Here is a 24,131-nt window from a genome sequence, read left to right as displayed (position 1 = left end):
ACATGAAGTGTTTAATTGCTCCTGATGATTGTCCTTTAAAGTGGAGAGGAGTGGTAGATAATAGGCACTTACAAGGTCTTAGGAGGGAGGGCTGGCTGAGATGAATGGAGGACGTCATGAATGATGCCTGCTGTGCTTTCTGCGATATCAGATTCCTCATCAGTAGCGGCCGCCCCTTCATTTCTTTTCCCCCTTCCTGTCTCAGTTAACAGAGCAGCGCCCGACTTGGCCACCAGCGACAACAAAAGAAAACAACTTCAGGAACGTAAATTAAACATATCTGCAGATGCTTTGGACTGTGAGTGTGTGAGTGAGTATGTGTGAGGTCTGCAGACCCCTGCAGGCGGTGTGAATAATTAACAGGGCCAGTGGTAGCAGGCCGGGTGTTTTGTTACCCCCGCCTCACTCAGCACGAGTATACAGCATTAGATAACACTATCTATCCACCTGGCTTGTGTCGTTGTGTGTGTGCAGTAGGCTACTTTAGATGATTCTACCATTTGATACCTACAGAGCCTCTTGCTGCTTGGAAACGACTCCCGACAGAAAGCCTATACATCCCCTATCAGAGTCTGGCAGCTTTGACCGCTGTAATCACCATCAGTCATGTTGGGTCTGAGAAACATGACGTGTTGTAACGTTAACAGGTAAGGACCAATTAGAAGGTAAGATGATTAAAATGATGCTGGGCTACATGCTTTAGTATTTAAAGTACATCAGAGCTTGGTCTCTACTTTTCATCAACAGTTTAATCTGTGTATCAAAACACTCGTGGTCCCATTCTATAGAGTAAAAGTTCCAATCATCTGCAAACAAAATATGTCCTTTTTATTCAGCATTAGTATTTTGTTTACATTGTTCTATTTACAACATGGACACACATGACAGGGAAATTGAGGACTTTGTCATTTTAAAATCAAAGTAAAATGAAATTTCTTCAGAGAGAAGCCGGTTAAACTGAGACATCTGATATTGAAGGGGCGGGCGTGAAGAACGAGACATGAGGACAAAGACAGCAGAAAACACCAGGAAGTTTGGAGTGAGAGACAGAGAGGTGGACAAATGGAACAAGTGCACTTATGACAACGGAACAAAGAACATTTTCAAGCTGATTAATCACAAACGTCACAAGAACAGAGACAGAGACCGTGTGAGTCATGCTTTAGAGTGAGTATGGAAACGTACAAGTACAGGATGGAGTTTTTGAAGGAGTGGAATTCAACATTAATACTGAAATAACTCAAAAAAAGTTCCAACCTCAAAAATATTTTCTTTCCCACCAGACTCTGTTCATAGCTTGTTTAGCACCTGCAGGCTCACTCACCTCTCACAACAAGCTGAAGTTGTTGCAGGTGATAATGATGATGATTCAAGTATAACAGTGTGTGTTTTCAGCAGGGCTGGGTCAGCCTGTGCAGGTGTAATGGTAGCTCACAGAGAAAGGGAGATCAGGAAGCTTTTCTAAATTATCATACAAGATATGTGAACATACTGAGAGTTTGCTGGTTGAATGTTAGGTCCTCGAGAACTTAGACAGGTTATGTCATAGTATTTCTTCTTTTTTTTTTTTTTTACATTTCTATGCTTCATTGTCCATGTGAGACAATGTCTTTGATAGAAATGCCAATTGTGGTCTCAGTTCAACTTTAAAATGTTGATTTTTGAAATGTACAGCTGAAAATGAAATATCAATGTGGCCTGTTTGTTTGATAAATTGTCCAATTATAAGGGTCTTATTCATGAGATTTTATGTCACATGTCCACAAGCATTCATTCTTCATTGAGTGATACACTAACTCCCTACAAACTCTTCCAGTTTGCCCCATATCTCAGCGTCCCTCTGACATATTATCCGTAGCAGTGCAGTTTACCTTCATTGTTGAACCTAAGTCTTTCTTTTGTTTTATACTTCTCCATCATCTGCCCTGAATAATAACAGACATGGTAGCTAAGATACAAGTGTTTCTATGGAGTGGATTGACACATGGGGTGATTTAAAAAAAGGGGAACTTCAATCTTCAAACTCTTTCAACTGAAAAACCTTTGCAGGGCCACACACTCAGTTTGATGACATGACTTTACAGAAGAGCACAACAGCCAGTGGTTGTTTACACAGTAGGCAAACCTCAACTGCATTGTGTCAACCACGAACTCAGTCTGAAGCTATGCAGTGAAAAATAAGCACACATAACCAATCATTCTTCATACACAAATATCTTCATTTAAAAAAAAGCCCACATACATAATGTAAATCATTCACACTCAAAGTTAATAGAATTAAACAGGGTCCGTCCAGTTTGTACATGAACCTCAACATCTAAACCAACCAGACTTACAGTATATTAAGAATTAATTTAACCACAGAGGAATGACGTAAGGAGTCAAGTGTAGCACTAAAAATGGCAATCAAGTGATGAATCCTTCCTTATAAATAAATAAATAGGAGAGGGATGCAGAATTAAGATGTGGGACTAGTAGAGCGAGTTATCATGAATCAATAATGCTCTGACTCATCCCTGATCACCTGACTGGAAGAGCCTCAGCACATTTCTGTTCTAGCTGAGTTTATCCACAGTATTCTTGGTGGTAATCATTACTTTATAGCTTGATTAAAAACATAAATCATCTTTTTTGCTTTCAAGTGGCTTTTTGTACCAGAACAAAACATCAGTCAGAGGGACATTTAACATTTCACTCTGAAGCGTGGTCACATCTTGACATTCTGAAGAGGAAAAGGTTGAAAGTATTTTCTGAATTCGAAAACAGACCCATCATGAATACTGTGGATGATGCCATAGTACTAATTAGCGCACACACTTATAATAACTCTTGCACGATGTTAGCTTATAGGAGGGAGTGTACATCTACAATCATGCTATCACACCACAGATACATGAAATAAATTAAAAATAAAATTAAGGTTAAAAAGATACACCATTAAGATGCATTTGTACAGTAATGCATAGATTTGTCCTCTATTTGCAGTTAACCAGACCTTTTTTTTTTCTTCAAGCAGAGTTTGCATTAAAAACATTAAAATCCAAAATAATTCAAAAGTCATTCTTCTGTTTCCTTGTTTTGTTCTGAGGGTGAGGGCTTGGTGCTCAGTGTTTCCCCTCCTCTTCGTCTTTCCACTGGTGAGGAAGACAGAGGGCATGCCAGATGAGGAGACACACATAAAGGAACAATGTCCTCCACTGTGTCTTTCCTCTGTTTCATCCTTAATGACTTCCCAGTTTGGTGTTGTATCTCTGTAGCTGCTGTTGTTAGGAGTTTTCGTTAAATTCGCCTCAGTGCACACATACACATACATCACACACATACACACAGACACACAGATTCCGAGCACCCATTGCCTTGCTCTGTCATCCCTCAGCTTCTTGACGCAGACCTAAGAACAGCTTCCCTTCAAAGCTTTTATAAAAACCACTAACCCCAGAGCTGAGCCCTTGGGGCAGCTTCTTCTTCGTCCCTCTTGGCCGTTCCAAACATTAATTTATCTTCTTTTCATTTTTCAGGGAGCCGTTGCGTTTGTGTTTCCCATTGGACATGCTTTCGCTATGGCAATGTCCATTAGCCATGTTACCTTCATCCCTTTCGCCACCACCGCCTCTGGCCTGGTCCTCACCTTTTCCCCTCAGTAGTTGTGCAAACCGTCTCAGTGCATAGATGGTAAGAGCCAAGGCAGCACCTACAGTGACAACAACATCCACCAGGAAGTACTGGTAGGGGGACACATCATATACGGCAGAGCGCAGGTGGTTGGCACCATGGTGTCGGAGGATGTAGCTAATCCAATAGACGGCCCTGGTCACAGGGTGGCCTGGCTGGTCTTTGTGGATGTTGGAGAGCATGCGGGCCTGCTGGCGATACCTAGTCAGAGAGAGATGCACGGATGAAACAAAGACATAGAGGTGAGAATACAACTTTTCAGCATGTTAGAGGGCTACCACCATGTGTGAAAGAAAGTTATGCTTTATTACAGGGCTATGTTGATTGTTCAATTATGTAATTCCAAGGTCTGCTGTTCTTTTTATAGAAGTGTCAATCTCGAATCACTGAATCTGGAGGATTACCGCTAATTATACCAGTCTGCAAACAGATCTGGGAAATGTGACGCCATCTGTTTACTTTAGAAAATAAAAATAAGACGAAAACTTTGAGAAAGCAAGAGATGTAAAAATCTGTAGGCTAGAGAGAGGGAAGGGCGTCACAGACTGACTGTGATGAGGCAGTGCTGCTATGATTCAGTGTGTCTCGCTTCACCATGGGTGGAAATGTTTGCTTCAATGTGAGTTATAACAGCTAAGTAGAGTGATTTTGAGAAGTTTATTAGTTGATAACAGTGTAATGAACAGGGTAGAATGCGCCTTCCATCAGGCCATAGCATTGTGATTCCATATGCAGTCACCAGATGGCACTGATAAACACTGACAGTATAACGAAGCATTAATGCATTAATTGTGCATACAAGACTTAATACTCTTACCTGTTTTCTTTGATGACGCTGGTCAGTGCTGTGTGCAGGTCCTCTTCACTCATGTACTTCCAGTGTAGCATGACACCCATGCCTTTGGCTGCCACACGAGTCATTGTGTCATAGTGGTCCCCAAACAGGGGCACACCAACTACTGGCACCCCGTGATACATGGCCTCGTAGATGCTGTTCAGGCCACCGTGGCTCAGGAAGGCCCTGGTGTTAGCATGGCCTGGATAACGGAAGGTGTGAGGGATGTCAATTTGCACGTTAGGTTTTATGTCAATATGAGATTTTTTGTGAGGGAAACTTATTCTTCTGGGTTAATTTACGTGGTTTAATGGAAAAAACAGAGTCTGCTTCAAAGGGAGGAATTTAAATGCACAAGCTTTTCTTTTACTTCACACCCGTTAACGATGTGATTAAAGGTCGGTCAGCCTTGAATATAGTCAAATCAAAATTTCTCCTGATTCAAGGTCCAGTATATAAAGCGTCAAAATTCCAGTGTTATTAACTGAAATTTCAGGGTTTGGTCTCTTTTAATAAATTTGGCCAAAAATTTCTGTACAACAAAGTTTATTTTCAAAGAGAAGAACATAGCTACACACAGTTTTTCATAGCCGCAGATGTCATTTCCTCTCTCAATACCTGCTGAACTTTGAAAGACATGTTCAAATACAGGTGTGCCAAAATTCTGAGGGTTATTGAGAATGGTTACATGTGGTTATTTTTTGAAGTATATAGAGATTATGTATTTTTCAAACTTTCTCTCTGGTCTCCTTGGAATTTATTGCCAATAAAAGTAATATGTTGGATTAGGCCACTACAGCAGAGAGAGAGGGTCAATTGTTTTTAGAGTACTATCCCTTTAAAATGCCGGATGAGCAGTATTTGCCGTCTTGGCTGGCAAAAGTATAGCACCATTGCAGAAGACAATGCAAGCTGTCAACACACAAATGCAGTTGTACATTCTTCATTTTCACTGTTTGCAAACTCGCTACCACATACACATTCCACACAACCCCGTGGTTAATGAGTAGGTATGGGAGGAACCTAACCCCAGAAAAACAAGTCTGCACAGCATCCGGATCTATTTGAAGGTTTGGTGTTGGAATACATTTCAGTTTGTGTGGTTTAATGAAACAAACTCCATGGGCTAATTGTACTTGAAAATAAAAAATTAAATAAAACTAGAAGTTGAAGCTAACACATATGGTGCCTGATTAGACTCACCCAATAAGTCGTTCTGAGGCATCCAATCAACAAGCTTGGTGTTGTTGCCAAGGTTACTGGGTGGAACGCCAGAGAATCTAAGAAAATAAACAGAGAAATTATGACAGGACAAAGCAGCTGTGATACTGCTGCTCCACAGTGTGTAAACATCACATCAACAGTCATGCTTCCCTTTCCTTTTTTTAAGTCAGAGTGGCTGCTAGAGTATCAAGTATACTAAAATGTCAACGGCAATGGCTTTCGAAGGACAGCGTACAAGTAACACTTGGCTTTGTAATGAATGTACCCTCTCACCTCATATATGCAGCACAGACTAGCTAAAGTACAAACTGTATTGAATAAGTTGTTTTTAAATGGTTTACTTTTCTGTCAGCTGCTGTTTGGTTTCAGTCAGACACTTTGTTTTCATAAGTAACACCTCAGGGCACATTTCCGTAACAGTTGAAGTTTAACTGACATGGTTACAACCAGTCATTTCGTACAATCTCTGAGTTTTTTAATGATTTACTTATTGAATACCTTTTTGAACATAGCAAGTGTTTCATACTTAAACAGTTTTGACTATGAATTAGTTTTAAGAGTACTTTTAACATTCATACTTTGAACACTGTCACTAACTGGAAAAGAAGGTGTGGAGCAAACAAGGCGGAGAAAAGTTGAGAAGGTACAATGTTTGCTACAGGCTACCTGCATGTGTATTTATTATGAAACAAACAGATGTCCTAATGTTGTCCTGCTAATGTGATTTATTTTTTAAAATGTCTGACTAGTAAATGTATAAATTTCCCACCAGCTTCTGCGGCTTTCTGGGGTTATAGTATCGCTAATAAATCAATTTAAGAGCTGCTAGGCTACCTGATAAGCATATTTCTGTTTTGACTTTTACTCTTGTGGAATCATTTTTTCCTTCAATGTAAATTATGTATTACTTAGAACTACTGAGTTAATTACCAAAGAAATAAACTGAATGGCACTGTTTCTGAATCGCACTGTTCTTCATACTGTGTATGTTTTTTTAAAATAACCTGGTGCAATTTTATCCATTCAATAACTTACCTTATCTATTTATCAGATAGAAGTCTGCATAGTGTGTATACATCTGTAAAAGTTGCCATATTTTTTTCTATTCCATTTTATTCTATTTTATTTTATTTTATTTTATCATTGCTATTATTATTGTTATTATATTTTTAACTATGTTAGTACATTGTTGTAGTCCTGTGTTGTAAGCTGCTGTAACAAAATAATTTCTCCAAATGGGGGACCAATAAAGTATATCTTATCTTATAATTCAGCTGTGTTTGTATAATGTTTCTCTAGTCTTTTTGACCACCCAGAGTTCACGCCACCATCATACTCTGATGTTAGAGGCTGGTATGAAAGCATAGGACAGTATCAACTAATCCCACTGACACACCGGCACAGCCACCGGGGAGCAGTTTGGGGTGCAGTATCTTGCCAAAACACACTTAGGACAGTGAGACCAGGGATCGAACCCCCAACCTTCCAACAGAGACAGACCACTGACTCTCCTCTTTCCACCACTCATTTTATCTCTTTAGCCTCTTTTATGTAGCCAGTTCAAGGGGGACTTGAAATGTTTCACCTTCAGTGTAAATGTCACAGAGCCATAGTGGTAGGACAAAGTCATTCTGCTGCTCTACCACTAGAGGTATTAATGGGATCATTGTACAACGATGGACTTTCCACTGTGTGTTTGTATGTCAAGACTCTCCTGCTTCTACAACACCAGAATGTTATTTAAAATCACACACTAGACACCAATATTATACCCTTGCAGATTAAATGTAAAATTACAAAGACGTTATGCTGACAGGGCTTTGTTATGGTGCAGTTGCTGACTCCCAGTATAAAAAGGGCTCATGTTTCATCTTGTAATACTTTCCCTTCCTTTTAGATTTTCATCACCATCATTGAATTCATGTTATTTGATCCAATTCAGTCTTCTGTATAACAGCTCTTCCCGGTCTTGAACTTTTACTGTAAGATTGTTTAGTATGCTTTAGGTCTCGGCACCCATACATGCATTGTGAGGGCAGAATATATGCTGTAGTGAGAACAAAAGACACTGTATTTACAGGAGGCCCAGTGAATCAATTTAATTTACATGATGCACGAGTCAAATAAGGAGAACTCAGAGTAGATCACTTTTACCATGCACAAAAAGCCAAAAGAGGAAGGGCTTTGCTTGTTAAGTTGCAGGCATTTAAGTTCCATACTTTTGTCCTTTGCATGGCTGAATGTGTATGTGTGCATATGTTTCTTGGTGTCTGTGTGTTGCGGAAGCATTTTCCAACAAATGTAATGCACAATGCTTATGCATGTTGCATTACAATCCCCATCCATCCATCTCTGTCCCCTCCCCTCCCTAACTCAGACTCTTTCATCTCTCTTTCTCTCATAAACAAAGCACCGATTCACTGTCCTGCCAATCAAAGCCTACATTCATGTGGCCAATTATCAATGACACGATTCATTTGGCTTGGTCCCTGTCCCTCACATCAGCCCTCTTCCTTTTTCCTTTTTCCAGCCTCTTGGTTTGGAAGAGTCACTGACAGCCACAATACAATCTAACGTTATATGCAAAGTCTTGGAGCTTACATGAGAGTCTTATCGCCTGTTCAGATACTTTAAGGGATTGTCCCTGTTGAAAATTTTAAAAATTGTAATACAGGGATGTGTTTTCAATTTAACTTTTATTACATGTTAATATTAAAAAAATATCCGGTGTTACAACCTCCTTAGTGTAAGCTGACATTGTGACCACAATTGATTCATCTTTCATCACGCTACACCCTGACAGCTCCTTGTCTGATCTCTACCTCCAAAATATTCACAATGGTGTGTCTCACTCATGTTAAATAAGGTTAAAATATTGATCTTTTAGAATAGCTTTTAAGATTATTTCATTGGTTTTAAAATCTCTTAATGGTCTTAGCCCTTCTTATTTACCAGATGTGCTTTTATGAGCCAGTGATAAAGGTATTGGAGTGGACAGGTAGTGGACTTTTAATTGTACCAAAAGTAAGAAATAAGACTCACGGTGAGGCAACTTTTTATTATCACGGCCCACGCCTGTGGAACACCCTGCCTGAAGATCTGTGGCTGCACAGAGCATAAATATTTTTAAAGGCAAACTCAAGACCTACCTTTTTAGTCTCGCTTTTAACTGAATTTTATTTTTATTCTTAACAGTTTAATCAATTTATTTATTTATTTATTATCTATTTCAAATTTTAGTAACATTTATTCTACTTTCTTCATTTATGTACTTATTTATTTATTTTAAGTATAGCATATTATGTTCTTTTAATGGTTTAATATTTTAGTGTTTTATTATCTTAGAAATGTATTTTATTTGGGTGATTTTAATTTCCTGTGTTGAGTTTTAACATCTTATCTTACCTCCAGTGTTTCCTCATTAAGATATCATCTTAATGCGTTTCCTCAGTTCGTTCTGAAACTTTTTTTTTCTTTTTTATGTATTCATTTTAATTTTATTGTTTTTATAACTATTGTCACACATATTGTGTTCTTAACCTTAGGATAGTGGGGCGGGTTTGGGGTCGGGGCTGGGGGTGGGATCTTTTTCTTAATTTATTCTATTTTTGGTTGTTTTTATGTACAGCACTTAGTATTACAATGTCATTGTATGAATAGCGCCTTATAAATAAAGCCTGATTGATTTATTGACTGATCACAAAGCACATGCAAAAACCACAGAAACTGTTTAATTGGAAGATTATTTTTCTTTTGATGTGTAAAAGCCTTTGATGGTGGATTCATATCCCAGTTCAAGTGACTGCCGCCCTATATAATTGAGTAAACCCATGTTTTAAGTGTAACAATTAAAACTCTCAGTGGTGTAATAAAGATACAAACATTTAAACAAAAACTTTCAAAATTAGTTGAGCAAAAGTGAATTTAGGATCTAAATTGAGATAAAAACAATGTATCATTTCAAAACTGTAATCATGCGGCACAGACATACCTAATGAAAGGTTACCTGGTCATTCCGTCAGGGATGACATCATGGTAAATTGTGTAGCAGTGTGTTTGTTCAATGAACCAGGGAACAACCTCTGCACAGACCTACCCCTAACATAAACCCTATGTATATAATAAAAGTCAGGTGAGCGGAAGGAGTGTATTTATGCACATAGAGCAGGGCTTTGTACCTGCAGTATGAATTAATAATGCTCTATTTGGACATACCAGAACAGACTGGTATATCTAGAGGTGCTTTGTGTGATAATGATTACGATATAAAATTACACAAAAACACTTTAGTGTGAATGGGGTTGGTAAATCACAAACTTTTAAGTATATTGAGACAAGAGTTAAAGATTAACAGGTTCAGGTTGGAATTTAAAAGCACTGTGAAACTCAGAGCCTATCTTTTTCTTTTTACACCTTTATCAGGGCCCCCCCCCCTCAGTTTTGCATTTTCCTGCTGAGGTCAAGAACGATGGATCGTTGCTGTGTAAATAATTGAAAGAGATAGTATTTCAATCACACCCATCTCTATCACAGGGCAAGCATTTAACATTTTAGATAACCCTGTAAAGGGATTTTCATCATTAATTCATTTAGAACACATAAAGATTAACTTTTTTTTACTTACTTCAACATTCTATTCTATTTGCAGTGTGTAAATGTCAGTCCCATGGCTGCATTTGATGACTAACAAAGTCACTTGCTTTAACTTGAAAAAGGTAAATGAAGGTACTGACAGAGCAGATCATTTGCTTTGTTTTATTGCTCATGGATTATTAAAAAGTCACTCTTTGCAAGGACCTTGTACCATAAAGGAATATGCATGTGAGCAAAAGATTCTAATGTGCTATAAAAATCCCCAAACTCTTCTAACCGTCAACTCAATGTGTACTTATTTTCTGACATATTTTATTGTAATTTGACATCAAATTTGTGTCACTCCATTTTTATTGAAATTTGCACTGACATGACTTTTCAAAGTTGGAAACTCATATTTTTATTCATAAAATAAAACTGGTTAGAAAAAAAAAGAGGCACATAAGAATACATAAAAATATGTGTTTGTGTGGTAGGAATATGTATAGAGAGCCCATACAAATATTCATATTAGGTAAGATAAAACAACCAAATAACCTACATATCAGTGTTCAAATATGTAATGTGTAGATTTTTAGATTTTTAGAGAAGCAAGTGTTGGTGTAGGAGTAACCAACAAAAACTCCCCCTCCACATAACTGCAGGATGAATCACGAGGCTGTGGCCATGTTTTGAGTGAGACACAGAAAAACAAACTATGAATTTAACTGTGTAAATCTTTTAGAAATCACCTCTCTTATTATGACTTAATTAGATTAAATCAATACTATGAAAATATGACTCCATCATCAGTGGTTTTTGTCGAAAGTTTCCCAATAGGAGTAGCAAGACTTCAGAGACTGGTATTTCATGCGGTTAGATCAACTAGGTGACCTATTATCTATTTTCATTTTCATTGTCCATTTTTAAACTGTCACTGCACTACCTGCACTGTGTACATAGGCTGTTTTTATAAAACTGTATTTTATTATATTTTATATCTAAATTTTAGATATTTAAAAGCTGGAAGAGAGAAACAGCATCTCAGTTTTTCCTGTATGTCTCGTATATACAGTGAAAATTGACAATAAAAACCTTTGAATCTTGAATCTTGAATTGAAAGAGAAATCTTTACCTCCAGACGACACGCTGGGGCAGTCGGGCCAGGGCTCCTGCCAGTTTGTGAGCGATGTCATGGGAAAGGTACTTGACCCCAGCACCAAACGACACAACCACAAAGCCATGCTCCGCTGTGTCATTCACCCATGCCTCAAAGTCCTGAGGAAACATTAGAGATAGACAATGAGGGGAAAAAAACACATTTTAATGAGCTTCTTTGCGTTTGTAAAAGGTTTGTAAGTGAGCAAAGCAACACTTCTTTTGTGCTTGAGCAGTATTTTCAACTTCTCAATTGATCATTCTTCCCTTTAAGAGAGGAATCATTGATGTGTTTTTAAAAAAAAACATTAAATAAATGATGAATTGCAGTTAAACAGCCAGGCTGTCTTTAAAACCAATCATGATTTTAAGAAAACATCAACAACATAGACTGTTAGAGGTATTTAGAACACTGACTGACACTTTGCTTTCAGCCACACCTAGTAAACCATCAGGTTTCCCCGTTACTAAGTGTGTTTTTCTCACACACATGCACACATGTTCTGAATGATTTACAGGTACTCAGATAAATGTGGCATGCAAAGACTCACAAACTGTGAGGAATGTGTTCTAAAAAATGAGCCCAGAGTACAAAGTTTCAATGATGCAGATAGTCTGAAATTTTCAAAGACACAAGAAAAAAAATCTTGTGACAAATTATATGCTTGTGATCAGTCACAGAAGCAGATTGTTGAAATAATTAAATCCACATTCAAATCCAGGATTTTTTTTTTTGTCAAATCAAGTGAGGTATTCATTTTCATTACATTATTATTTTTTATTAAAAAAATGTCTAACACAGAAGTCATTGAGCCTGACACAGGATGCAAAATATATGTATCTGTTATATAAACATGACAAAATGACTCAGAACTGCAAGCAAAGAAAAGATGAGCCATCTTTTTAAGTTACAATTATTATTTCATATTAAAGTACAGTGTTGATGGTTACTTTATGTAATTGATCTGTTTAATTTATCCAAACATCAAAAAGGCTTCAGTAAATTGTGATGATACCTCTTTAAAACTGCTACTTCAAAAATACCATACCAAACATAAAGCTGGTGAGTAGTACATTTCCTCAAAAGATCATCATTTCACTCTGTAGACAGCACTGGTTTGACATGTGTAAGGAATATCTTGATAGATCCACAATAGTAAAATTGAGGAACACATAAATGCTGGTCAGCTCTGAGACTGGGGATACACTACACTTTGTTGTAAGCTCTATTGTATTTGTATTGTCCTGGACTCGCAGCACTGCTGACTGGGTATAACTTACAACCCACCGTATGTTACACAAACCTCATTAGAGAAGCCAAACATCACATGTAACATGCATTCCACTTGTTTACAATAAAGCCCACTCTAATTAATAGCAGTGCTAATTAGTTTGGGTAAGCCACAGACCTTGAACACCACGTTATCTACACTGAATTACATAACAGTACTTTGAATAATTGTGTGGTACAACAGCTATAACACAAAAGCAGTCGTGGATAAAAAAGTGAGGAGTAAGACTGGATAAGAGGGGATGAGGGAGCAGCCATGTTGGAGGGAAAGAAGTGGAAGACGACTACAAGGAGGTAGGCTAGCAGTCCAGCTGTGGTCGGCCCTGGCACGGAGCAACCTCAGGGGCACACTAGCGCTACTGTCCCCACAACGCAGCCTCAGTGACCCCATAAAAGAGTCTCAGTGTCCCCAGAGCACTGCGCAGAACAATGACCTCGTTCTCCCTCCACTTCCATTATAACTCCGTCCACACAACATGGAACAATGCTCCCTATCGGCCAGGGTGGCATTCCAAAATCCCCCGCGGTAGATGCTGACGCTTCTCGCACTTGGCGTCCGAACGTTAGCTGGACTTAACCCCCCGTCACCACCCGCCTCTGCTCCTCATGAATCCCCTCCCTCTCTGCTTGAAGATGTACCACATCTATTCAACCCAAACCCATCCCCGCCCCAGCATCATCGATATAGGAGTGCTTTGTAGAAAATGATGATAGGTACAAGAGATGGGAGAGACAATGGGTGCAAGGGTAGACATAAACAATACTTAACTGTTAGGACAGGAGATGGGGATTGAGTTAAGCTATCAAATCACAAATCTATATACAGTATCTGTTTAATCTGTGGTTGAACTAACAATGAGTCTCTATCACAGAAGTCAAGAGGAAGAACAGGTGAGGCTTGATTCCATTCGTCATGCAGTATAAAACAACCATCACATTGCCATAACAATTTTTTTCATGAGAGCTTTGCAAAACTTAACCAACCTTTGTCAATAAATAACTGCTTTCATTACGCACAATAAACACAATAAAACACAATAAAACAAAAGGAGGAGCAAGATGTTCTTGGCTTCTTATTAGTAAAAAGCTTTAAAATTCATTGAGGTTGCACACCCAACACACGATGAGAAAGTTAAACTGAAACTTCTGTATTTGTGAACTGACACTAATGTCAGAAAAATTAGGAAAACGTTCTCTCTAGAATTATATTACAGCAAAGGATAATCATCTCCTATTTCAGAGTGGTGTATATTAATATAGCTCTCTACCCAGCCACAGATTTTGCATCATGCCAAAATCTTCATTACCATGAATCAACTATTGCGCTTCACTATATTTATCTCCAGGGACACGGAATTCCTATCTCATGTGCCAGCAGCACTCATAGCGGAGCCCTGAGAGACTCCATGGCACTGCTGTGTGATGTGACTAATATAGAATACTTAAATGGATAGTGTGTTTTTTTAAGTGAGGTTGAATGATGTACAGCTGATCAGTGCACTACAGGTAAAGCAACAAATGAGAGGTCTTGAAATAATGTTAAAACAAATCAGCTTTCTGACGGCAAAGTAAAGCTCTACTCTGGGAATCTTTGTTCAGCTCTTGAGTGACCCAGCATTTGGTACTTTGGTCATTATTGTGGTGATGTTAATTGTTGAAGTTGATAATGGAAGGTCTTAAATTGTTTGGTTGCTTCATTGTAGATGTTCCTTATTTTTAAAAAAAAAAAAAAACCTTACTTACTTTTGTGCATTGCCTTCACACTGCTTGGCAGTACCTGCACCCAAATTGACTTGAAGCACTTTGTTACTCTTACTGATCTTGTTTCCTCTTGTCTAGATCTTTGCTTGTGTTGTTCTTGTTCTCATATGTACGTCGCTTTGGATAAAAGCGTCTGCTAAATGACATTGTAACATTGTAACATTGTAAAGCGCTCATATAGTTCTGTGTATTGTACACCTAGCAGCATTATGTGTGGGTCAGACTTCCTGCAAACTATCTATTTAAACGTGGTGAAATTGGTCCTAGTTGATGACCTCGCTTCCTAGCTGATCCAACCAGGATCCTCTGTGGGTAATACACTTATTTTTGGCAAGTACCATGAACAACCCTGTTTTTAAATCAAAGCAAAAGGGAGACACTCATATCTGGTTATTTTTTCCTTTTTTCTCATCTGATTTGACTAAATAAAAGTACTCAACTCACTGATAACGCTGATAGATGTGATATAAGAGAAATACACTTTGATTATATCAGTGGACCACACTCTCTCAGCACCTCAACTAGGAACATAGACTGTATAAATCATGGACGTAGTATCCATGCCATCACCCATATTTTCCTGAGCGCTGTTTTGACTTAGGCTGTTTTTGAAACAGCCTACTACATACTACTTACAGATGTAGTAGGCAGTAGGTACTGCCTGCTACATACTGCATTTGAATTTAGGCTGTAGTATGACTGCTCTGTTCAAACTGATCTGCAGTCCCCTGGGCCAGACGCCACTGGATTTATGGTTTCAGAAAGCGGAAGTAAACAACGGCCAAGCTGATAGATAAACTGCTTCTTTAAGCATCACTTATGATTGAAAAAGTTAAGAAGTGGTTTATATGGAATTTGATAATTTTCACAGCACCTAAAAACTAAGAAGAAGGAAAAAAAAGTGGAACGAATGCTTTGAATTGTGGGAAACATTACACGAGTGAGACTGGTCCGATGCATACTGTGAAATTTTCAGTCAACATCCAGGTAATTTTGGCATACTGCAGATTTTGCTCTTGTTCACATACTACATACTAAATACTGAATTTTGGCCAATCAGTACGTACTGCCAGTATAGTAGGCGGTTTTGAAAACAGCCTTAGTGTGATGTGAAGAGACAGGGTTTGAGCCTCCTAGCTAACAGCTATGTGTTCCCGCCTGTCAGTCAAGTCAGTCATGTCCTTATTTGGGCAAAACTCGTAATCTTAATATCTTCTGAACTGGCACATTAGAAAAAAATCACCCCCCGTACAGTGTGTGCGGATAGAGAAATAAGCTACATAGACCCAAGCTGTTTTTTGAACCAAGATGTAACCATGTTTATTAATGCTGCAAAGATCGTCTTTTTTGAATTGGTGTGTATGTGGTTTCCAGTGTTTCTTCAGCCAGCCTCAAGCGGATGCCTGATGAATTGCAGTTTATAACACTTCTGCATGGGCTTCATATTTTGAGACAGGAGGTTTCCGCTTGACTAGGACACAAAGATTCTAAACATATAAACAGACAGGCTGCCATATTTTCCTTATGTGTTTGTAAGCTGTCTTTGTGTGAGTGTGTGTGCTTGTACTGACCTGTGGCAGTGGGTTGGGGGGCTTTGTAAGGATCCCTCCTATGTATACTACATGAGGCAGGGTGGGGCGGGGGAACTCCAGAGCCAAGTCAGTGCACAGCATCCACAACCTGCTGCCCTGCACCAGGTCAGCCATGGCCACCTGAGGCTTCACTCCATGTTTCTTCATAATCCGGTCATACTTGGGTAAAGCTATATAATGGACTCCAAAGCGCTGCACCAGGTAAACAGCTGTGTTGGTGATCCTTTGGAGCAGAGACATTCGGTCTGTCAGCAAAGAGTTGAATTCCGGTACATATGAAAGAGGAGCTGGGGCACCCGCCTCTGCGGGGTACCACAGGCCTGTGCTGAACACGGCGTACTTCACACCTAGGATATGAGCAATCACAAAACCACACATCTCATTTGGGTCCACTAGCAGCAGGTCAAACTTCGCCTCCTTTAGGCGGGTCATCACTTCAGCGTTACCGACCACAGCATCACAGTTCTGGGAGTAGTGGTCAAGAATGTCAAACAGTTCTAGAAAAGTAAGACGGCCTGAAAAGATGTTGGACACTTTGGACTGGAGGAAATTGTCAGCCGTGGTGCTGTTAAAGATCCCTGCGTAATGTTGTAAGTGGTAGTGAGGGGATGAGGGCACCTCACGACCCTCTGATATTAGGAAATGGGTCTCGTGGCCCTCCTGGTGCAGCGCTGTAGCCAGCGTTTTGAAGATGTAGAGGTGGGATTCAAACATAATGGGCGGTACTACAATGACTTTAGCAGCCCACAATGCATTGGGACTCCAGGTGAGGAGGCCAAGGATGAGGAGTAGTGATGAGGGTAGTAGCATGGCTGAAATGACAGAGAAAAGAACTATGTTATTGTGTGACATCAAAATAAAAGAGGGGTCAGTCATCAAAACACAAAGTCAGAATTTATCATAAACACCAGACTCAAAAAAAGTGACATTCTGATAGTATGTCTTCCTTTTCAATGCCAGTATCCAGACTTGAAAATAACTGATACCTAGGGTGTCACTGATACCAGCAGGATTAAATATTATGTTTTATTGGCAGAAAAAGGCAAATGTTGATATTTTACAAGCTTTGACTAACACAACACTTTCTCCAAACACTGCTCAGTCTGTTCTTGTGATTTTCACATGGTGATTAACCTGAAACATGTTGATTATTTGTGAAGTTAATACATTTTGGTATTATTTCACAATTAGGCAGTGTTGGAAGCTGATATCAGTACTGATACTAAATACTGGTATTGGTACAACTCTATTAAATAATGAGAATATCAAGACAATCTAGAAAAAGTAAACATACATTTCTAGTGTGTTATCTTAGAACTCTTTGGCTTAACTCTCTCCCACCTTTCCTCAGTTAGTCAAAATATGAGCCCATCATCCCACCACACTCACAGTGCACAGCCATCACTGACATGGTATGGGTAGCACCAACGTCATTCTAAACCTCCGGCCACTCTGTTCACAAACACGTACACAAAGAGCCATTCTCATACCACCATGTTGTAGCCTGTGCCCTATGCCTACACTCAGCCACCCTCTTGCTCTGATTAATCATCTACACTGCTAACCCATCAATCATCCGGCAATGATTAACACATGCTATGGGTGTTAAACGTTCATAAAAAAACTGACCTCGAATGAAAACATTTAAATGACTCTCCCTGAACTGAGGCGTGAGTCCAGTGCCTGGGTGTTCCCAGTTTGGACTTTAATTGCTCTTGTGATAACGCACATTTTGTCCCACAATCAAAAGAACTGCACATAAGGGTAGTAGGCCAAGGATAACTGCTTTTAGAAGCCTATATCAAATGGCTTGAACAACACCTTTCTGCTAACCATCCCCCGATAGCATCTTAACATTGTCAAAGAGTGTATCAACCACCTGTCCATCTACAATATGAACTTTCTCTCGAAAACAGCTGGGACCTGGTCGGGTTAGAGGACTGAAGGTGGCGGCCATTTTCTTTAGCGTTGTCCTGAGGATAGCGTTTCAAATGCTTCTCAGGCCAGACTGTTGACGGTAACTATAGAAACCAGCTGCTGTCTACTGGGGACTGATGTGTCATGACTTAAATTACAGACAATGGGGTCTGGTTACGCAGCGCACATGGAGGGCGGAGGAAATTATCTAGATTAGGAGACTTTAAGGACATGGAATGAAGGGCTGAACTGGATAAAGATAAAGTGGATGTTAAAAAGGCAGAAGAGCTAAAAAGAGAACTAAATAAGAACAGATAATGTTTTAGAGAGCGAGGAGTATTTTTTTATCTCATTGAAAGTTGTAGTGTAGTAACCTGTAGTGTAGTAATCTATAATTTTACATCTTATTTCTCTGTATCCACCATGCTTGATCTTTTGTTTCCCCTTGTCTTGCACTACTCTACTCAACTCTCAACTCAACTCAACTTTATTTATAAAGCAATTTAAAACGACCACAGAGTGCTGTACATGAATAGACAAACAACGCAGGCATAAAAACAATAACAATAATATTACTAAAAGATATAGGTTTATACTTGAAATACTGTTTCTGTCAAAGCAATACTGTAATGTTATGTTCCTCGCCATCAATTTGAACATATTTCCTGTTATTGTTTCCTGTTTCCTGTAATGAACACTGCACTGAAAATCAACTCAAGGATTTTTATTATTATGCATCAATGTGACATTTTGTGCTACAAGACACGTTTAATTAATGTTCTGCATTTGATTTCCTATTAAATAGAGCTGCTTTAGATCAAGCCGCAACCTCCACTCTATTCATTGAGTTCATTGAGGATCCGCTTGAGGCTGGCTCCGGATGTACCGGAAACCACATACACACCAATTCAAAAAAAGCTGATCTTTACAGCAGGAATAAACATGTTTACAGCCTGGTACAAAAGACGAGTGTAGTCTGGATAGCTCATTTCTCCGTCGGCACACACTGTAGGGGGGTTGAATTTTTTTCTAACATGGTAATTTCGAAGATATTGAGATTTCGAGTCTTCCAATGAGAGGCACAGCTGACTAGATTGACAGCGGGAACACTGTAGCTGTTGGCTAGGAGGCTCAAGCCCGCCTCTTTACGTCACAATTGCTGGACAGCAGCAATATGGCTCCCGCTGACAATTGGCCTCAAAACAGCGCTTCAGAAACAGATGGGCGACGTCATGAATACTACGTCCATATTTTATACTATTTTTATTTATTTATATATTTATTCTATATTTAGATCAATCAGCTCAAATTCTAACACCTGCATCCAACTTTGTCAAAGTGCTCTTTAGAAGTGAAGAAAAGGAACGTTTCAAAACTTCCTCACAATTAAGAAAAATGTGCATCTAGAATTTGGTGTAACTGCCCACCACTTTGACTAACACCACATTATAACACATATCCTTTTTCAAATTAATAGGCTCCACAATGTAGCTTTAAATTGTGTTTTATTTAAAATCTAAGCAATTACAGCTACCACAGGAAGGATTTCCATACAACACAAGCTGCTTCTAATACAGTAATTATTCCTTTGTAATACCATAATCTAGACTAACATTATCTAAATTTAGCACAGTGGGAGGAGCAGCCCTGCTGGGTGCACAGTGTGGGTTTATTATCTCAATGCTTCACGCTGGGAGTAAATCTGACTTCCAAAGAGCTGATATTAAGTCAAATACAAGTCAGACCAGGATGTTTATTCTGCCTCATATCTTTCAAATGGAGTGTGACTAACTTATCTCAGGTTTGTTTGCTGCAGAGGAAGCCAAATGGGGTCCCTTGAAGGGCAAAGCTACAAGATGACAGGTTAGCAAGGCTTTGGGCATTAAAATGATAGAGTTAACTCTGTACAAAACACAGGCCTAATGGGCTTAGACACACTGTTCACTTTAGGTTCCACATCATACTGTAAAGCTAACTAGGAACTGCATTTTTGAAAAAACTGATTATTAACCCATAAGATTCTGTGAAGTGATTAAATAATAAACTGAGGCCTGCTTTTATTCCTTTAATTAAAACATAGACTGAAAATCTAAAGCATAGTAGGAGGACTTTGGTGGCTGATTTCAAATGTTGGCTACAAAATAGTTCATTATCTCAGAGGCACAAAAGTTCAAAGTGTACGTGTGCTTAAAGATAAAGATGCAATACCTGTCAGCCCAGAGCCCGTTAAAGATCACTAGAGATATGACCAGGACCCTTTAGATCTGATATTTAGGTGAAAACACACAGACAGTGGAAAAAAACATGACTCTTACATGCCAAGGTAGATGAGAAGCTGTTTATAATGGCAACATGGACTCTCTGCAAACTTTTGTATATACTTTTGCTGCTACAGCTTTTCAAAAAAATGTATAAAGAATAAAGACAAAAGCCATTTTTACATGTTATTTGATGAGATTCCTCCCTTCCTTCCCATCCTTTTCTGACTTTAAATACTGTTTCCTCTCACTTTCATAACCTCACAACACCTGTATCATACAGGCAACTATCAAACACAAAAACAGGTGGGACAGGCTCCTTCTTCCCAAGAGTTAATAGTTAAAGCCGCAAACAAACAAATAACACATCGGGGTAAGACAATGCAGCAGGGCGGCTATCAGGTAACTATCAACAGTATCTCATTAACATAATGCACTGAAAATGAGGAGGCACTGGTGAATGTGAAGGCGAAGATGTTGGAAAAGGCACATAAACAATAAATGCTTTTCAGTTTTCTTAGTTTATTCAGACTATATAAATAACTCATGTGGTGACATTTGTTATAAATCCAAAATTGACAGCCGTAATACGCAAGTTCTTAAGGACCGCAGGCACACTTCATCCAGGTGGAATTAATCCTTTTGTCCATTATAACAAGTTTAAGCTTTAAGTAAAGGCACACCGCACACCTCACACACACACAAACACACACACACGGCTGTTTGACTGCTTAAGCATTAATACAAAGGCTCCCTCGAGGACACATTCATCACAGTCAAACTGTACTAATGGCAAGTCAGGCAGTGACTTGAATTTTGCATATGCAGGACTGCCAGCCATCCCATGTAGATTCAGAGCTAAGAGTTGTTCTTGTAAAAGAAAGCAAACATCAGAAGACTGTTTTGTTTCGGTGCAACAGGGGTTGGTGGAAACGGTGCATTCAGGCTCCGTAGTTTAGTCTACATGTCATATAGGGTAGTGTACTGGAGCTATAAGGGTTTGCAATCAACCTTCCAAAAGTGATTCCTAAAGCGAGACTATAAATTGTATGTGCAGTTGTCTTAACCTCATCCACTCAAAATGGCTGTGTTTTAAAATGTCACTTATGTGGTGCTTTGGCAAACCACTAAACCATCTCAGTGCCTGTGTCAAGACTTAAAATAAGACCCAAAGCAACACCTATTGAGTCATTTTTTTTACAATAAGGACGAGAAAAACAAACTTTTTAAAACTTCGTAAAAATAATTATATTGAGATACACAAACGCAGTGTGCCAACGAAATATATCACTCTCAAAATGATACAGAGGACAAAGTGAGCCGAGAATCAACCCACCACTGAAATGAGAAGCATAAACAAGCTAACTTTTTCTTCCAGGATAATTGTCGAAGGACCTGAACGCAACACAGCAACCTGCTACACAGGTGCGTCTCAGGAGGTTTCGACTTCAGCACCTGAGCTTAGACGAAAAAAAAATGCCAAGCAGAATTTACAAGTTTCCTTCTGTCAACTTAAACAAATATTAAATTACTCTTTGCAATTCTAAGCATGAAAACGTAGAGTTTCGTAGACTGGGTGTGTTACATCTTAAAGCACCTATAGCTAACCTTGACTGGCCTTACCTTATCACTTGAATGTAGCCAAGGAGGGATAGGGGGTGAAACAGGTGTAGTCCTAATTTTCTTGAACAGAATTTAGAGGGTCGGGGAGATAAAACACAAAAATAAAAGTAGTGAGGGCTAAAGTAAAATGGGTCCCCGAGTATCGAAGATTGGCAGAGGGAACATAAAACTCGCAGTCCCTCTCATGGGGGCAGGGAAAGGCGGGACTTGTGGCGTGCTGTAAGGTGGAGAAGGGAGGGTGCCGCAGAAGGGAGGATAAAAAACCCGCCTGTGGTTGGTTTAGAAAGAGAAATAAGGGTGGAGTGTTGGCGGATGTGGGTGCCCTGCAACAGGTGACACCACTCGTGTTGATACAACCCATCGATTCACTTGTGAACTCAAACAGTAGCCTTTGGCACCTTACTTGTGCATGCGTAGAACCAAAAAGCTGACATATTTTTACATTTTAAAATAAAAAATGTAAACGTTCAGTTCGACATGTTATGGGCATAGGTAGCATTGGCTTAAAGGTGGCCAACGAAAAGCAACCATTTTCTAATTAAACATTGTGAAAACTCCAATGCGTATCAGTAAATTAGGTAATACTATTTTTAGGCAGAACATATATGTTCAGATTGTGATTGGTGAGTTGGTGTAGGCTTTTAGGTAACATGATTATTCTCCAATGTATGGTGATATACTATGAAAACTGTACTTTACTGATATAGGCTCAATTACATTTATTTTTTGTGTAAGTTATTGTTATTGAATATATACAGTGTAAAAATGGAAATTGTATCTTGTAACTCAGTCGAGGTAAAAAAACAACAACAACTAAATAGCCTACTGAACAAAAGAGAAATAGGAGGTATCACTTTGTCCTGAGGGATGTCAAAGCCTTTTAAGGTTAAAAGAAAAAATCTAATATTTTCTTTAATTCTGACTTTAAAGTCAGAATGATGAAGTCTGACTTTTGCAGAATTCTGAGAAAAAAGGCAAGTTCTGACTATACAGTCTCAGAATTAAAAACAAAATCTCTATATATACGTGTGTGTTTGCATGTGTGTGCGCATGCGTGTGTGCATGTAAGCTCTTCTTAAAGATTGATGTCTTAGGGCAGGAAGATAAAGTTCCTGGAGCTGCATGAATTCAGCACTGTATCACTCTAAAACTACATTGCCCAGAACTCTTTGCAATGCCTGTCTATAATCAGCAGTATATTTAGCTGTCCACTGCTAACAGTTTTGCTGAGCCACATTATTACACCATCTGTACCACACCTTTGTGTGTATCTACATCAACAGAATCCCTACTTAATGTTTAAACAAAACCAGCTGGTGATTGTAAAGAGAAGACAGCCTGGTATACATGATGAAACCCCTAAGACACTGTGGGAAACACTCTCATGCTGTTGTAGCTCACCTGCAGGCCAAGGTGGGAAAAAGCTTTGGGGTTATCTTCCTGCTTGCAAATAGTAAAGAGAGGACAGATGCTTATCAGGCAGAAAAGAGGTGGAGATAAAGAATTTAGGGGCTGAGTTCATTGTAAATGTGCTGACACAGGGACCTGACTGTCACTCAGAGAGGCAGGTCTATTTACATGGCAAACACAGACACGAACACGCACGCGCGCACACACACGAACACACACACACACAGAGAGAGAGAGAGAGAGAGAGAGAGAGAGAGAGAGAGAGTTATAAACTGGAGGGAATGCAAAGTAATTTCTGAGGGGGGAGAAGGGTTGAGAGTGGAGCCATGATGTGTGTAGTTAAAGACAATTGGATGTTTATTCTCTAACAGTGAACCATTTGTGTGCATATCTACAAACACACACTATTCAATTCTTTCAATACATTCACAGTCCTCTGCATCCCATTTCCTTAGCTATGTCCTGACTCATCACAATATGCAGCTCTGCTATTGGCTACTAGAACCTGGGCATCAACTCAGCCATCCAATCAGAGCATCTTGTTTGAGAATTGGAGTTAACATGATTGCTGCTTACTCTCCATCTATCTGTTCATTTGTGTCTCCTTCCCATTTTGCCCCCTTACACACATTCTCTCAGTTTCACTCTCTCTTTCCTTCCCCTCCTCTCGCTCTTCTTCTGTTATTCTCTTTCTCCCTGCCCCCTCCCACCTACCCTTTCTCTCAGTCCCCCCCCCCCCCCCCCCCCCCCCCCCTCAGATATCGGGTGTGTCACCTGAGCTCTGTATCAATAGTTAAACACCCTGGGACACCCAATCT

General features: G+C 39.3%; 1 protein-coding gene across 1 annotated transcript; it reads right to left on the bottom strand.

Annotated features, from left to right (window-relative positions):
* Positions 1-807: 807 nt before the first annotated feature.
* Positions 808-22,162, bottom strand: ugt8 (UDP glycosyltransferase 8). The gene is made up of 6 exons (XM_034687600.1): positions 21,904-22,162; positions 16,085-16,917; positions 11,439-11,581; positions 5,711-5,787; positions 4,490-4,709; positions 808-3,873 (listed from the first exon to the last, which is right to left on the bottom strand). Exons 2-6 carry the CDS (start codon positions 16,913-16,915, stop codon positions 3,492-3,494), a joined length of 1,653 nt encoding a protein of 550 aa, XP_034543491.1. The 5' UTR covers positions 16,916-16,917; positions 21,904-22,162; the 3' UTR covers positions 808-3,491.
* Between the last annotated feature and the right edge of the window lie 1,969 nt (positions 22,163-24,131).

Source organism: Notolabrus celidotus, chromosome 7 (genome assembly GCF_009762535.1).
Source record: "Notolabrus celidotus isolate fNotCel1 chromosome 7, fNotCel1.pri, whole genome shotgun sequence".
NCBI lineage: Eukaryota > Metazoa > Chordata > Actinopteri > Labriformes > Labridae > Notolabrus > Notolabrus celidotus.
The sequence above is the reverse complement of the archived record's forward strand: the minus strand, read 5'-3'. Positions and strand labels throughout refer to the sequence as shown.

Coding starts and splice junctions, on each gene's coding strand:
- ugt8 (XM_034687600.1), bottom strand. CDS start 16,915: ATGCTACTACCCTCATCACTACTCCTCATCCTTGGCCTCCTCACCTGG. Junction 11,582..16,084: donor CCCCCAACCCACTGCCACAG/GTCAGTACAAGC, acceptor ATGTTTCCTCAG/GACTTTGAGGCATGGGTGAA. Junction 5,788..11,438: donor CCCCAGCGTGTCGTCTGGAG/GTAAAGATTTCT, acceptor TTATTTTCTTAG/ATTCTCTGGCGTTCCACCCA.